The 14,751-nt window shown below is 41.9% G+C and overlaps 1 protein-coding gene across 1 annotated transcript; it reads right to left on the bottom strand.

The window, feature by feature from the left end:
* Positions 1 to 1,289: 1,289 nt before the first annotated feature.
* Positions 1,290 to 13,314, bottom strand: LOC129857861 (histone deacetylase 3). Its single transcript, XM_055926513.1, has 15 exons — positions 13,085 to 13,314; positions 12,584 to 12,666; positions 12,334 to 12,476; positions 11,856 to 11,937; positions 11,562 to 11,618; positions 11,374 to 11,429; positions 11,113 to 11,246; positions 10,195 to 10,275; positions 9,829 to 9,902; positions 9,660 to 9,724; positions 9,378 to 9,467; positions 9,023 to 9,081; positions 2,444 to 2,523; positions 2,120 to 2,277; positions 1,290 to 1,962 (listed from the first exon to the last, which is right to left on the bottom strand). The coding sequence occupies exons 1-15, from the start codon at positions 13,137 to 13,139 to the stop codon at positions 1,893 to 1,895; spliced, it is 1,287 nt and encodes a 428-aa protein (XP_055782488.1). The 5' UTR covers positions 13,140 to 13,314; the 3' UTR covers positions 1,290 to 1,892.
* Positions 13,315 to 14,751: the final 1,437 nt, after the last annotated feature.

Below are 14,751 nucleotides of genomic sequence, written 5' to 3' on the forward strand. Positions count from 1 at the left end.
TCATGAGCTGAAATAACAGCCCAGAAATGTTGCATATACACAAAAAGCTTATTTCTCACATTTGCTTACATCCATGTTAGTGAGCATTTCTCCTTTGCCTACTGTCAGGTGGCTGGATTAAGAAGCTGATTAAACATGATAATTACACAGGTGCTCCTTGTGCTGCGGACAATAAAAGGCCACTCTAAAATGTGCAGCTTTGTCACAACACAATGCCACAGATGTCAAGTTCAGGGCATGTGCAATTGGCATGCTGACTACAGGAATGTCCACCAGAGCTGTGGCCAAATAATTGACTGTTAATTTCTCTACCATAAGCCTCCGTTTTAGAGAATTTGACAGTACATCCAACCGGCCTCACAAACGCAGACCATGTAACTACGCCAGCCACATCCGCCTACGCCAGCCACATCCGCCTTCACCTGTGGGATCAACTGAGACCAGCCACCCAGACAGCTGACTGGGTTTGCACAACCGAAGAATTTTGGCACAAACTGTTACCTGTCTCAGTGAAGCTCATCTGCGTGCTCGTTGGCCACACTAGGTTCGTAACCGACTCCAGCGGCAAATGTTCACCTTCTTTGTACACTGGAGAAGTCTGCTCTTCACAGCTGAATCCCAGTTTCAAGTCTACCAGGTAGATGGCAGACAGTGTATATGGCATTGTGGGTGACTGATGTCAATTTTGTGAACAGTGCCCCATGGTGGCAGAGGAGTTATACGGGCAGGCATAAGCTACGGACAATGAACACTATGGCAATTTGACTGCAGAGATACAGTGACGAGATCCTGCGGCCCATTGTCATGCCATTCATCCGCCGCCATCACCTCATGTTTCAGCATAATTCACAGCAAGGATCTGAAAATGTCCCAGTTCTTCCATGGCTTGCATATTCAAACATGTCACCCATTGAGTATGTTTGGAATGCTCTGGATCGGGGTACGACAACGTGTTCCAATTACCGCCAATATCCAGCAACTTCGAACAGCCATTGAAGAGCGGGACAACATTCCACAGGTCACAATCAACCTGATCAACTCTATGCAAAGATGTCGCGATGCATGAGGCAAGTGGTCACACCAGATACCGACTGGTTTTCTGATCCACGCCCCTACCTTAAGGTATGTGCCAAACGGATGCATATCTATTCTCAGCCATGTGAACTCCATAGATTAGGGCCATTTTAATTTTTCAATTGACTGGTTTCCTTATGAACTAACTCAGTAAAATCTTAAACTGCATTTACATTTTCCAGTGTAGACAACTTATTTGTGAAGCATTGTAGCCATTAAGTTTTGTAATTTATATATAAAAAAAAATACAATTTCATCAAAACATTTGAAACACTTGATATTCAAAGGACGGACCTCTGATCCCAATGTGTGAAGTGAAAAACTGGCAATATAAGACTGACACAGGTCCCCTCGAAACAGCATCTAGCAACAGGAAGTCAACCCTCACTGGACCGTTTACCTGACAACCTTTTACGACGAAGACTCTTCTATCCTGTTCTGATGAAAAAGGCCCGGACATTTAAAACAATAAGAGACGACATAACGTTTCAGTACATGAATGTGTATTGGGCTCCTCTTGGCCGTCTTCTTCAGGTGAGTCAGAAGGTGACTGACTCCGTAACTGTTGAGGAAGTGCTTGGCAATAGAACTGCTCAGGATGATGTACTCGACATACTCATTCACACATAGTAAAAAATAAAAAGGAATTCATGGTGGTAGTCTCTCGCTTTAAGTACAGTCAGGTCCATGAGATGGCTATGGTTAAATCGCCCATTTCTTGGGGGAAGAGTAATCATGGTGTCCACTTTCCTTAGACTGCAGCCTTGAGACTATGGTTTCCCAATCAGTTCAGAGGGAAAAGTCTGACATCTGAGCGCTCAGATCTCCACGTCGCTCTCCTTGTCGTTGTCATGGTCACCATCATAGAACTCATTGGCTGCCTCCGGCCTGTAAAGAGAACATAAGCCGTTTAGTTCCAGATTGTTCAAACACCATACAATTCACAGTTCACACAGATACTACATGCAGTTAGACCAAAACGGGTCACATTGATTCCATTACTAATATGTTCCTGTGTGTCACAAAGCTGACTGAGTGCATTCACCTGGAATAGTTGTCCTCTGAGCCCCTCTCATCTGGGTCTCCCTCGTCAGTACGCTCGTAGCTCAGGATGTCGGAGGGCACGTCGTGGATCTGGACACTGGGGGCGTGGTTCAACATCTTCAAGTTCTCAAAGACCGTCGAACGTATTTGCTCCAGGTACTAAACAAACAGGAGGAAAATAAATCACTTAAACTGGAGAGAATCATTTTCATGGTCACACATATTCAATAGTTTGAATCCTTGTTGAAAACATTATGTCGACTGTGTTTCAGGAATACAAAAAAAAACAAGAGGGAGAGAGCATGCAGTGCATTCTCAAACGTACCTGTCTTGAATTCTGGTTCTCTATCCTGGTGCTCACGTCTGGGTGGAGTGTGAAGTCTGGAGCAAAATACTCAAAGTACTCTGGAGGGATGAGAAAGAAAAATATCACATTTTTTTAAATGCAACAATTTTTATGATTTTACTGAGTTACAGCTCATATGGAAATCAGTCAATTGGAAAAATTACATTTGGCCCTAATCTAAGGAGTTCACATGACTGGGAATACAGATATGCATCTGTTGGTCACAGACGCCTTAAAAAATGGGGGGGGGGGGGGAAATCAGAAAACCAAGCAGTATCTGGTGTGACTACCATTTGCCAGATGCAGCGCGACATCGCCTTCACATAGAGTTGATCAGGCTGATTGTGGCCTGTGGAATGTTCTCCCACTCGTCAATGGCTGTGCGAAGAAGCGGGAACTGGAACACGTTGTTGTACACGTCAATCCAGAACATTCCAAACATGCTCAATGGGTGACATATCTGGCGAGCATGCAGGTTTTCAGCTTTGAGGAATTGTGTACAGATCTTTGCGACATGGGGCTGTGCATTATCATGCTGAAACCTGAGGTGATGGCAGCATATGAATGGCATGACAACGGGCCTCAGGATCTCGTCACGGTATCTCTGTGCATTCAAATTGCCATCGATAAAATGCACTTGTGTTTATTGTCCGTAGCGTATGCCTGCCCATACCATAACTCCACCATGGGGCACTCTGTTCACAACGTTGACATCAGCAAACCGCTCGCCCACACGACGCCATACACACCATCTGCCCGGTACAGTTAACTGGGATTCCTGCGTGCCAGTGGCCATCGAAGGTGAATATTTGCCCACTGAAGTCAGTTACAATGCCGAACTGCAGTCAGGTCAAGATCCTGGTGAGGACGACAACCACGCAGATGAGCTTCCCTGAGACCGTTTGACAGTTTGTGCAGACCCACAGTTTCATCAGCTGTCTGGATAGCTGGTCTCAGACAATCCCGCAGGTGAAGAAGCCAGATGTGACGGTCCTGTGCTGACGTGATTACATGTGGTCTGCAGTTATGAGGCCGGTTGGCCGTACTGCCAAAAGCTCTAAAACGATGTTGATGTGGCTTTTGGTAAAGAATTGAACCTTTTATTCAAATCAAATTGTATTTGTCACATGCGCCGAATACAACAGGTGTAATCCTTACAGTGAAATCCTTTCTTACAAGCCCTTAACCAACAATTCTTGGTCTTTTAAATTCCTCAAGTAAAAATAGAAAATAAATCATATAATTAAACGGCAGCAGTAAAATAATAAGCGAGGCAATATACAGGGGGTACTGGTACAGAGTCGATGTGCGGGGGCACTGGTAGCAGCAGCGTAAAAGAGGGGTCTGGGTAGCCCTTTGATTAGCTGTTCAGGAGTCTTATGGCTTGGGGGTAGAAGCTGTTAAGAAGCCTTTTGGACCTTTTTTAGGACCTTCCTCTGACACCACCTGGTATAGAGATCCTGGATAGCAGGAAGCTTGGCCCCAGTAATGTACTGGGCCGTACGCACTACCCTTTGTAGTGCCTTGAGGTTGGAGGCCGAGCAGTTGCCATACCAGGCAGTGATGCAACCAGTCAGGATGCTCTCGATGGTGCCGCTGTAGAACCTTTTGAGGATCTGAGGACCCAAGCCAAATCTTTTCAGTATGATGAGGGGGAATAGGCTTTGTCGTGCCCTCTTCACGACTGCAAGTGTGTTTGGACCATGACAGTTTGTTGGTGATGTGGACACCAAGGAACTTGAAGCTCTCAACCCAACCTGTTCCACTACAGTCCCGATGATGAGAATTGGGGCGTGCTCGGTCCCCCTTTTCCTGTAGTCCTTCGTCTTTATCACATTGAGAGAGAGGTTGTTGTCCTGGCACCACACGACCGGGTCTCTGACCTCCCTATAGGCTGTGTCATCGGCAAACTTGATAATGGTGTTGGAGTCGTGCCTGGCAACTTTTTTTAATTTAACCTTTATTTAACCAGGTAGGCTAGTTGAGAACAAGTTCTCATTTACAACTGCGACCTGGCCAAGATAAAGCAAATAGTGCGACACAAACAACAGCACAGAGTTACACATGGAATAAACAAGCGTACAGTCAATAACACAATAGAAGAAAATGGCCTATATACAGTGTGTGCAAATGGTGTGAGAAGGTAAGGCAATAAATAGGCCATAGTAGCAAAGTAATTACAATTTAGCAGATTAACACTGGAGTGATAGATGAGCAGATGATGATGTGCAAGTAGTGAAACTGGTGTGCAAAAGAGCAGAAAAGTAAATAAAAACAATATGTGGATGAGGTACGTAGATTGGGTGGGCTATTTACAGATGGACTATGTACAGCTGCAGCGATCGGTTAGCTGCTCAGATAGCTGATGTTTAAAGTTAGTGAGGGAAATGTAAGTCTCCAGCTTCAGCAATTTTTGCAATTCGTTCCGGTCACTGGCAGCGGAGAACTGGAAGGAAAGGCGGCCAAAGGAGGTGTTGGCTTTGGGGATGACCAGTGAGATATACCTGCTGGAGCGTGTGTTATTGTGACCAGTGAGCTGAGATAAGGTGGAGCTTTACCTAGCATAGATTTATAGACCTGGAGCCAGTGGGTCTGGCGACAAATAAGTAGCGAGGGCCAGCCGACTAAAGCATACAGGTCACAGTGGTGGGTGGTATAAGGGCTTTGTTAACAAAACGGATGGCACTGTAATAGACTGCATCCAGTTTGCTGAGTAGAGTGTGAGCCATGACCAGCCTTTCAAAGCACTTAATGGCTACAGACGTGAGTGCTATGGGTTGGTAGTCATTTAGGCAGGTTACCTTAATGTTCTTTGGCACAGGGACTATGGTGGTCGGCTTGAAACATGTTGGTATTACAGACTGTCAGGGACAGGTTGAAAATGTCAGTGAAGACACTTGTCAGTTGGTCAGAGCATGCTCGGAGTACACGTCCTGGTAATCCATCTGGCCCCGCGGCCTTGTAAATGTTGACCTGTTTAAAGGACTTATTTACATCGGCTATGGAGAGCGGGATCACACTCCGGAACAGCTGGTGCTCTCATGATTGTTTCAGTGTTACTTGCCTCAAAATTCAAAAGCTACTCGCACATCTGAGCAATCTTATTTGCAGGTGCATGGCAACAATTGAACAAGATGAAGGAAAAAGGAAACCACATACAGTCCGTTTTTTTAGCCCGGAAGCAACAGAGGGCTCCACGAAAGAAAAGAAACGATGCAGGAGAGGCAAGCGGTCGAAGAGGAGACCAGGAACACAGGCCGTGGACACGGAGCTACAGCAGGACACGGTAATTAACCTCTCCAAAAAATACCTTACTGACGCTCAAGTCTCAGTCTTATCTAAGGGCCTCTCTTTTGTACCTACATGTACAGATAAACCATTCAATATACGAAAGTAGATCTGTTTAAATTCTTTCGAAAGATTAAACTTAAGCATGTGTTTTCGCAAAACACTGATTCGGGCCTAGTAACACATCAAAGAACTGGTACCCATTTTAAGCCCAAAAGCAAATTCTGTCCCATGGTTAACAACTCCTTGATTAATACCTAATGTAGGTTAGTCGAACAAGAAGCCATGTCAGTATATACGAGACAAACAAACCACATTCAGAAGAATCTCACTGGAACAGAAGAACTGGCACTCAATTAATGAATGAAAGATTCATCTTTGGTTATAAAACCTGCAGACAAGGGGGTGCTGTGGTTGTTTTAGACTATGAAAAACATAAAGAAGAAATTCAGAGACAACTCAGCAATGAACGTTTCTATAGAAAACTGAGTGTTGATCCCACACAGGTGTTCCAAAGGGATATATGCTCTAATATGGAGCAAGCCCTATTAAACAACCTTATCTCAAAACCTGAATATGAATATCTTTGCTGCAAATGTGCCATACGTCCATGCTTATACATTTTACCGAAATTACACAAACCTAAAACACAACAAGGCAACTATCCAGGCAGACCAGTGGTTGCAGGAATAGGCTCAATGAGCCATTGTCGAACTTTGTAGACTATTTTATTAAATCTCATATGCAATCATTGCCATCATATGTAAAAGACTCTATAGACTTCATAAACAAGATCTCACCAATAACGGGTTTAAAAGAAGACTGTATTTTGGTCACATTAGATGTGGAGAGTCTATATACCAGCATTCCCCATGTGGGGGGGCTGGCAGCACTAGCACACTATTTGGGAGAGAGATACTAATGAATATCCACCAACAAACTTCATTCTGGAGCTGGCTGAATATGTTTTGATGTATAACTATTTCAGGTTTGATGATGAATACTACCTCCAAACGAATGGAACATCGATGGGCTCTACATTTGCTCCGAGTTATGCTAACCTCTATATGGGTCTTTTTGAAGAACGTTTTGTTAATAATGAAAACGAGAATCAATTTTTGAATAAAGTCCTGAAGTGGTATCGATATATTGACGACATTTTTTGTATATGGGAAGGAACTGAAGAAGAGCTGTTATGGCACTACTCAAATGACATTGACCCTAATCTCAAATTCACTATTGAACGTGACACTCAACGTGTTCCTTATCTCGATATGTGGATTGAGAAATCAAATGGAACCCTGTTTACAACCCTGTATAGAAAAGAAACGGACAGAAATACTCTATTACAGGGTGACAGCTTCCACCCTGAGCCATTAAAAAGAGGACTTCCAAGAAGCCATTTTTTTTTTGACTGCGCCGTATATGCCACTCCACAGAGGATTATCTAGAAAAAGCAGCGGAGATGCACATGAGGTTTCTAAAAAGAGGCTATTCGTCACAATGTGTGGATGAAGCTCATAATTTGGCATTGGGAAAAACACGAGATGAACTGCTACAAAAAAAGACCCGCTAAAGCTAAAGAACACTCCATTATGTTCACAACTACATATACTTTGAACTCGCGAAAAGTGGGAGGTGTGGTCAAGAAACACTGGCATATTTTGGACCCAGTTTTGCCAGCTGAATTTAAATATCCACCACTTATTGTGTATAGGAGAGGTCGCAATTTACGCGATAAATTGGTTCATGCCAACTGCCAGCCACAAAAGAAAACCAGCCAAGCTCTTTTACGCCCTCTACCAAATGGTAGCTATAAATGCAGAGGATGCGCACAGTGCAACAATATGAGGAAGTGTGAATATTTCTGCCACCCACACACAGGAAAACGGTTCCAAATAAATTACATTATTACGTGTTCCACCACCCATGTTATTTACATGATTTAGTGAACATAAAAGTTAAATCAGGAGAAACGACAGGGATTATCCAGTCGCTGTACATTTCAATGACCTGAAGCATGACATTTCCACCTTTAGATTTTGTGGCATAGAGAAAGTTAAGATAGGGGAGGAATAATAGAGTAATAATAGTCTGAGTAAAAGAGAATGTTTTGGGATTTTCACCCTCCAGACATTATTTCCTAAAGGACTTAATGATGAAATGCCTATGTATGTTATGTTGTGAATTTGAACATGAAATATGTGTCTATTGTAGATCACTCTGACGTTTTTCGTAAGATGTACCCAATGACTAATGAAAACTTGCTATGTTCTCATTGAGGTTTTACAGACGTGTTCAATACGCCTTATTTATACACTTTTGTAATATTTATGAAATGCATATTGTTATATTTGGTAGCACTTATTTGTTTTTCCTTTGCCTCCAACCCCCTCCGATGTGTAGAACGGATGTGGGTGGGGCCAGGTCTACATAAGGGTGCAAATTTTAAAAAAATCACAAAAGCTCTGACGAAGGCCGTGAGGCCGATACGTAAGCTTATTAAATATCAGTGTTACTTGCCTCGAAGCGAGCATAGAAATAATTTAGCTCATCTGGTAGGTTTGTGTCACTGGGCAGCCCTCGGCTGTGCTTCCTTTTGTAGTCTGTAATAGTTTGCAAGCCCTGCCACATCCGACGAGCGTCGGAGCAGGTGTAGTACGATTCAATCTTAGTCCTGTATTGACACTTTGCCTGTTTTATGGTTCGTCGGAGGGCATTACCGGATTTCTTATAAGCTTCCGGGTTAGAGTCCCTCTCGTCTCTGTGTGTGTGTAGTAAAGGTGGTCTAGAGTTTTTTTCCCAGGGTGAGTAATTGCTGCCCTGATATCAAGAAGCTCTTTTTGGTCATAAGACACAGTGGCAGAAACATTATGCACAAGTTACAAATAACGCGAAAAAACATACACAATAGCACAATTGGTTACGGGATCGTAAAACGGCAGCCATCTCCTTCGGCAATATTATTATTATTGTCGCCCAACACAAGGTTCACCTGTGTAATGATAATGCTATTTAATCAGCTTCTTGATATGCCACATGGATGGATTATCTTGGCAAAAGATAAATGATTTGGGTTGTAAACAAATTTGTGTACAACATTTGAGAAATAAGCTTTTTGTGCATATGGACATTTTCTGGGATATTTTTATTTCAGCTCACGAAGCATGGGACCAACACTTTACATTTTGCGTTTATATTTTTGTTCAGTGTACATCATATTATGTCAATATAATATCAAACCAATGTACAAAAAGCTTGTTCACTTACCACTATAGGGCAGCTCATCACTAATTGGCTCATCGACTAGGAGGGAGGTCTCATAGGTCCTAGAATGGCGGAAGAGCAACAGAGTCTTTAGTGGTTCCATGTACACTGTGAGACCATTCTCTCTCGGTCTCCATTAAAAACAACTGTCACCTAACCTCTACACCAGGTGTATTCAAGGTCCAGAGCTTGCTGGTTCGGTTCTACCTGATAACTAACTACACACACCTGGTGTCCCAGGTTTAAAATCAGTCCCTGATTAGAGGGGAACAATGGAAAAAAGGCAGTGAAACAGGCTTCGAGGTCCAGAGTTCTACACTATAGTTCAGTTACAGCAATGAAATAAATGAGTACTCACCAGCATCTGGCCACATTGCGTACTGTGTACCCTCCTCCTCCCAGCACCAGCAGGGGAATCCTGAAGCTCTTTACAAACTCCACACATTCCCTATAGGAAAAATAAGTACCCTGGGTAAGAGAGTTTACCATATCCTGGCTCCTGTGTAAATTGGTAAGGGATTTTCTGTAATCACTTAAAAATGTGCCCTTCTACCAATAGGTTGCAGTATATCCTCATATTATAGAGTACATTGACTTCCTTCCACCGAACCTGAATCCTTATCACTACAAAGACACTTACCCATGGCCTCGTATACTGAGGTTGAAGCATCCTAGTCGGTCACAGCCCAGAGAGTCAGCTCCACACTATCAATGACAAGAGGTGCATGTATGAGTCCCATATTCAATACCACAATCCATGCCACTCATGCAAAAACACAAATGATGATCTCTGGCTGCCAAATGCTCACCTGAAGAACGATACAGGTTGGCTGGTAGAAGTCCACCACTTGCTTAATGACTGGCTGAAAGAGTTGCCTGTAGCCTAAGAAACAAAGTGCTATAATGATAAGGTATTGGACAAAATGAAGAGAATTCATCCTTTCAAGCATTCTTGCCAATTATGCAATGTTTTGCTCAATTGATCCCCTATCAAAAATCAGGAAACATCTGTTGTTGGTTATTATCCAGTATACTATCAGACCCTTTGTAACACATTTTAACACTCATCAGAGAGATGTTAATAGTTTAGACGTCAGGCAGCATAACACATATCTGATGAAAGCACTCCCCAGAGAGCCACCCTGAGTGGGGGATCCAGAAAGGACACTACTCACTCTGGTCATCGATCCCATCCCGGAGAGGCACGTTCAGGCAGTAGTAACGACCGCTCTCAGCCCCCACCTCATACATGTCACCTATGGGACAAAACATACAAACACAATTTGTTTATCAAAGAATAAGCTCATTAAGATGGCTTTCACACCATATTGATTTGGAGCAGTTTTCCATAACTTTGCCGTGTTTTCCCCCTTATTTGGACTGGTGTGAACAGTATCCACACTAAACAATGCACGATGGTTCGCTCAAAAAGGGTGGTCTCAGTCCATATCTATATGTACCGTGGTGCGGTTCGCTGCAGGTGAGATCACAGTCCGGACCAAACACAGGAAAAGAACCAGAGGCATGCATTATTACTGGTTGTTTGACTGCGAGCATTTGATAAAATGCTATAACTTGATAACTCTGAAACATTCTGTGAGTAGCGGCGCATTTATGAACACATCTGATGCAGATTAGGGGAGATGGGGGGCTATACCGGGGATATAGGCTATTGAATAGCTTATTCACGTTGCACTTAGAGTAGTTATTGCACCGTTTCCACATGTCGTTGGAAGACCAAAGCTAAAGTAATATGACGTTTGGGACACACAAGTTATGCTTCTGGATAATCATAAATGGATTTAACGTGAGCATTTTCGGCAACAAAACAAATGACTTGCATGAACATGTGATTCTGTTTAGGCATTTTAGTTTGTTTGACATTTGGCAATGTGAAAGCAACCGGACCAAATGAAAAAATATATAAATAAACAAACTGATTCGAACTATAGTTCAGACCTGTGTTTACCCTAAGACACCTATATTGCCCCATAGAGATATTCAATGATTTAGTCATTATGACAAACTGTCTCTCTATTTCTCAATGAGTATTCTCACTGATTTATAACAGACACTCATATGGCTTGTCTTACCTGTGCCTGGGAAAAAGTAGTTTCCATACTTGTGGAAGGACACAGTCATGACCCGATCAGTCAGGTAAAAGGCTTCCTGCACCCCATCGCCATGGTGAATGTCAATGTCTATGTAGAGCACACGTGGGTGGTATCTAAAGATACATTTACATTATTAGTTGTCAGTGATCCTTAGAGGGACATGAACCCAGAAACAGAGGGAAAAAAACAATATTTAGGAAATAGTCAAATACAAAGACTGTAAGGGTGCTTTACTCTTACTTCAAAAGCTCCAGTATACTGATGACAATGTCATTCACATAGCAAAATCCAGAGGCCTAAAAACAAAAACGAGTGAAATCATGACATCATAAAGAGCTGTACATAGGCATATTAAAAGATGACCAGAGGCCGTAATAAATTGTAAATTGTCTTGACAAAGAAACAAATGCATGTCGCATAATTCTTACCTCAAATTTCTTAGCATGATGAAGACCCCCAGCCCAGTTGATGGCAATATCACATATCTGCAAAACAATGGCCCCGATCAATACTCAAATCACAAAGCCTGGTCGACTATTTACCTGGCTCTGTAAATTGCTGAATTGCTTGCTTGGCCTAAATAAATATAGCCTACCAGTAGATAGAATACATTTATAACATAGTCCTGACATGACAAAAAAAAGAAGCTGAGCTTACCATTTTCCCTAAAACAAACTGACCTTCACAGTGGTACAACATGGTGTGTGTGCGCGTGCACATACCTTGTGGTTTAGCTGTGTTGCTCCCTGTAGTGACGCTCCGGTATACCTGGAGCAGAACTCAAACAGGCCCGGGAATACAGGGCTGACAGAGGACACATGCATTACCACACAGATATATGTGTACGTCAAACAGATATTGATAACAAGTTGCACATTACAGTGAGCATAATATTACATCAACAACAGTCTGTATTATGACACATTATGTATTTCACAGTGTTTCATTGTCCTCAAGTCACACATGAATCCACATTTACACCAGGTTAGCAATGTAGGCTAATACATTATAGAACCCTCAAACTCAACTCTGGACCTCGAAGCCAGTTCCACTGGGTTTTTTCATTCTTCCCCTCTAATCGGGGACTGATTTAGACCTGGGACACCAGGTGGGTGCAATTAATTATCATGTAGAACAGAAAACTCCTTGGCTCCAGACCTCATATACCCCTGTAATAAAATATAGATAAGACATTCTCACCAGTCATCCCCCACATTGAAGGTGTTGAGACTCTTTGTGAAGCCCTGCATATTGTTGGGGCTGACCTTCTGAAGAAAGTCAATGTAATCTTCTGAGTGAAATCGGCACATGTCATGTTGGGAGGCTTTGTATGGTTTGAAAACCTATAAAACAAGGACCAGTCAATACATGAACATGGTGTCAAGAAGGACATGAAAGAGTCTGGTTTCATCTGGTACTTTTCAGCATGTTTAACATCAGCAGGACTTACCTGCATCTTTTTGTATAGGCCATAGTGCAAAACAAGGCTGTGCGTCAGAGAGAGACGATGGGGTTTCATCGGATGACCAGCACCTTGATAAAGAAAGAAAAAGCAAAAATCATGTTTGAGTTAGTGTTATTCTCTTCTATGCAGTTATCAATTTCTTCTATGCAGTTTTCAATTTCTTCATTTCTGTGTGGTTCTGCATGATGCTAGCTATCATTCATAACCTACCTAGCCAGGAAGAATATAGAATAAAACATCTTTACTCTTGCAAACACACGACTATTAGCTAGTAACCTCAGTTAGCGAACACGTTTCGAGTTTGCGGCGAGATCTAGTGACCTGATTGCTAGAATAAATAAGAATATAATAACGTTACGATCAAATCACTAATTAAAAAGGAAATAACTGTCTTACCCTAACCTTATTTATCTAATAAACTAGCAACGTTAGCCGGCTTGCTAATATGCTATGCTTGAGTCTAGCTTTGTGTAGCCAAAACCTTACCATAATGAAAGTTCCCCACGTCCGGATCATAAAAATATGCTGTTCTGTTGGACATTGCAAATTAGCCTTATTTTTTTTATACGGTTCACTGGGTGTTTGTTACTGTAAATATATAGTTGCTTCATTTAGCAAGTAGCCACCCTTGTAAACGGCGAGTAAAACGTACGTCATTGTCCAGCGACAGTTAAAGGGGGCGAGTAGAGTAGCACCAAAGATTTGTATAACTAACCCAAGATAGACCACAGCCTGTCGTTTCCAATGGGAGCAAATGAATACTAGTGGGCAGAACAAGCAAGGAGCCAAGCACGAGTTAGCGAGAGCCTATTGGCGCGTTCTAGCATTTATTTGCATATTTCCGTTAGGGAACGCCTTACGCCTTGTGAAGAGCGCGTGTGCAATAACTCAATTCGCCTTCGCACTCCTACTAAACAACGCATTTTTTTTTTTTACTTTGGCAAAGGGTAAAGTCTACAAAACTTGGTCCACTCTGTTCGTAACATATTTAGTTTTGGAAACACAAAACTGTATTGAGATCAAATGTGTAATCGATTAGAAAATTAGCATTATATCGGCCAAAATCCATCTCGCTCTATCTTATTTTTATTTTTTATTATTATTTAAAATAAATTATCGCTCTATCTTCTCCCACTGCCGGTCTCTGGGCTTCCTCTCACCACAATATTTGGTAGTAAGTGGAAACGCCAATTATATGCTTCACATTTATACATCCGGTGAAATATATGTCTCATTGTTCTATCTGTGGTACTACTGTGAGGCTCTATTCAAATCAAATTTCATTGGACACATACACGTGTTTATCAGATGTTATTGCGGGTGTATGGAAATGCTTGTGTTACTAGCTCCAACATTGCAGTAATATCTAGCAAGTAATATCTAACCATTTCAAAACAATACACACAAATCTAAAGGAATGGAATGAAGAAAATATTTGGACGAGTAATGTTGGAGCAGTATAGACTAAAATACAGTAGAATAGAATACAGTATATACATATGAGATGAGTAATGCAAAATATGTAAACATTATTAAAGTGACAAGTGTTCCAGATTTGACTTTTTGTAGCAGGTTAGAATTTTTGAAGCAGGTTAGGATAATTAATGTAGCAGGTTAGAACAATTAGTTTAAGGCTAGGGAAACAGTTAGGGTTAGCTTAAATGCAAAATAATCAACTTTTGACATTAATTTGACAAAAGCTGGATAGCTTCTAGCCTTGACCAGCAGCATGGCTAGAAGGGTTCCAGCCTTTGTCAGAATTTACTTTTCATAGCAGGTTTAGGAGAATAAACGTAGCAAGTTATGAGAAATAGGTTAAGGTTAGGAAAATGGTTAGGGTTATAGTTAGCTAAAATGCAACAACAACAAAAAAATCTACTTTTGATGTAAATTTAACAAAAGCTGGAATCCATCTAGAGATAGAGGACTCATCTTTGTATCTGTGTCATTAAAGCGTCTGTGACAGTGCCATTGAGGCAATCTCGATTTTAAAGAAGTACATTTTCTTAATTGGCTGATTGCTCTAAGCTCATCGGAATCCCCACCAAGTTGATTACTTTAAAATATTGGAAGCCCTCAATGGCAATGTCCATGCTAAAACGAGTCCATGATGAGTACTCTATCTATCTCTATGACAACCGTCACTCCGATAT

This window comes from Salvelinus fontinalis, chromosome 6, assembly GCF_029448725.1.
Source record: "Salvelinus fontinalis isolate EN_2023a chromosome 6, ASM2944872v1, whole genome shotgun sequence".
Taxonomy (NCBI): domain Eukaryota; kingdom Metazoa; phylum Chordata; class Actinopteri; order Salmoniformes; family Salmonidae; genus Salvelinus; species Salvelinus fontinalis.

Coding starts and splice junctions, on each gene's coding strand:
- LOC129857861 (XM_055926513.1), bottom strand. CDS start 13,139: ATGTCCAACAGAACAGCATATTTTTATGATCCGGACGTGGGGAACTTT. Junction 11,247..11,373: donor AGTATACTGGAGCTTTTGAA/GTAAGAGTAAAG, acceptor ATGTATCTTTAG/ATACCACCCACGTGTGCTCT. Junction 1,963..2,119: donor TCAGAGGACAACTATTCCAG/GTGAATGCACTC, acceptor TTCTCTTTACAG/GCCGGAGGCAGCCAATGAGT.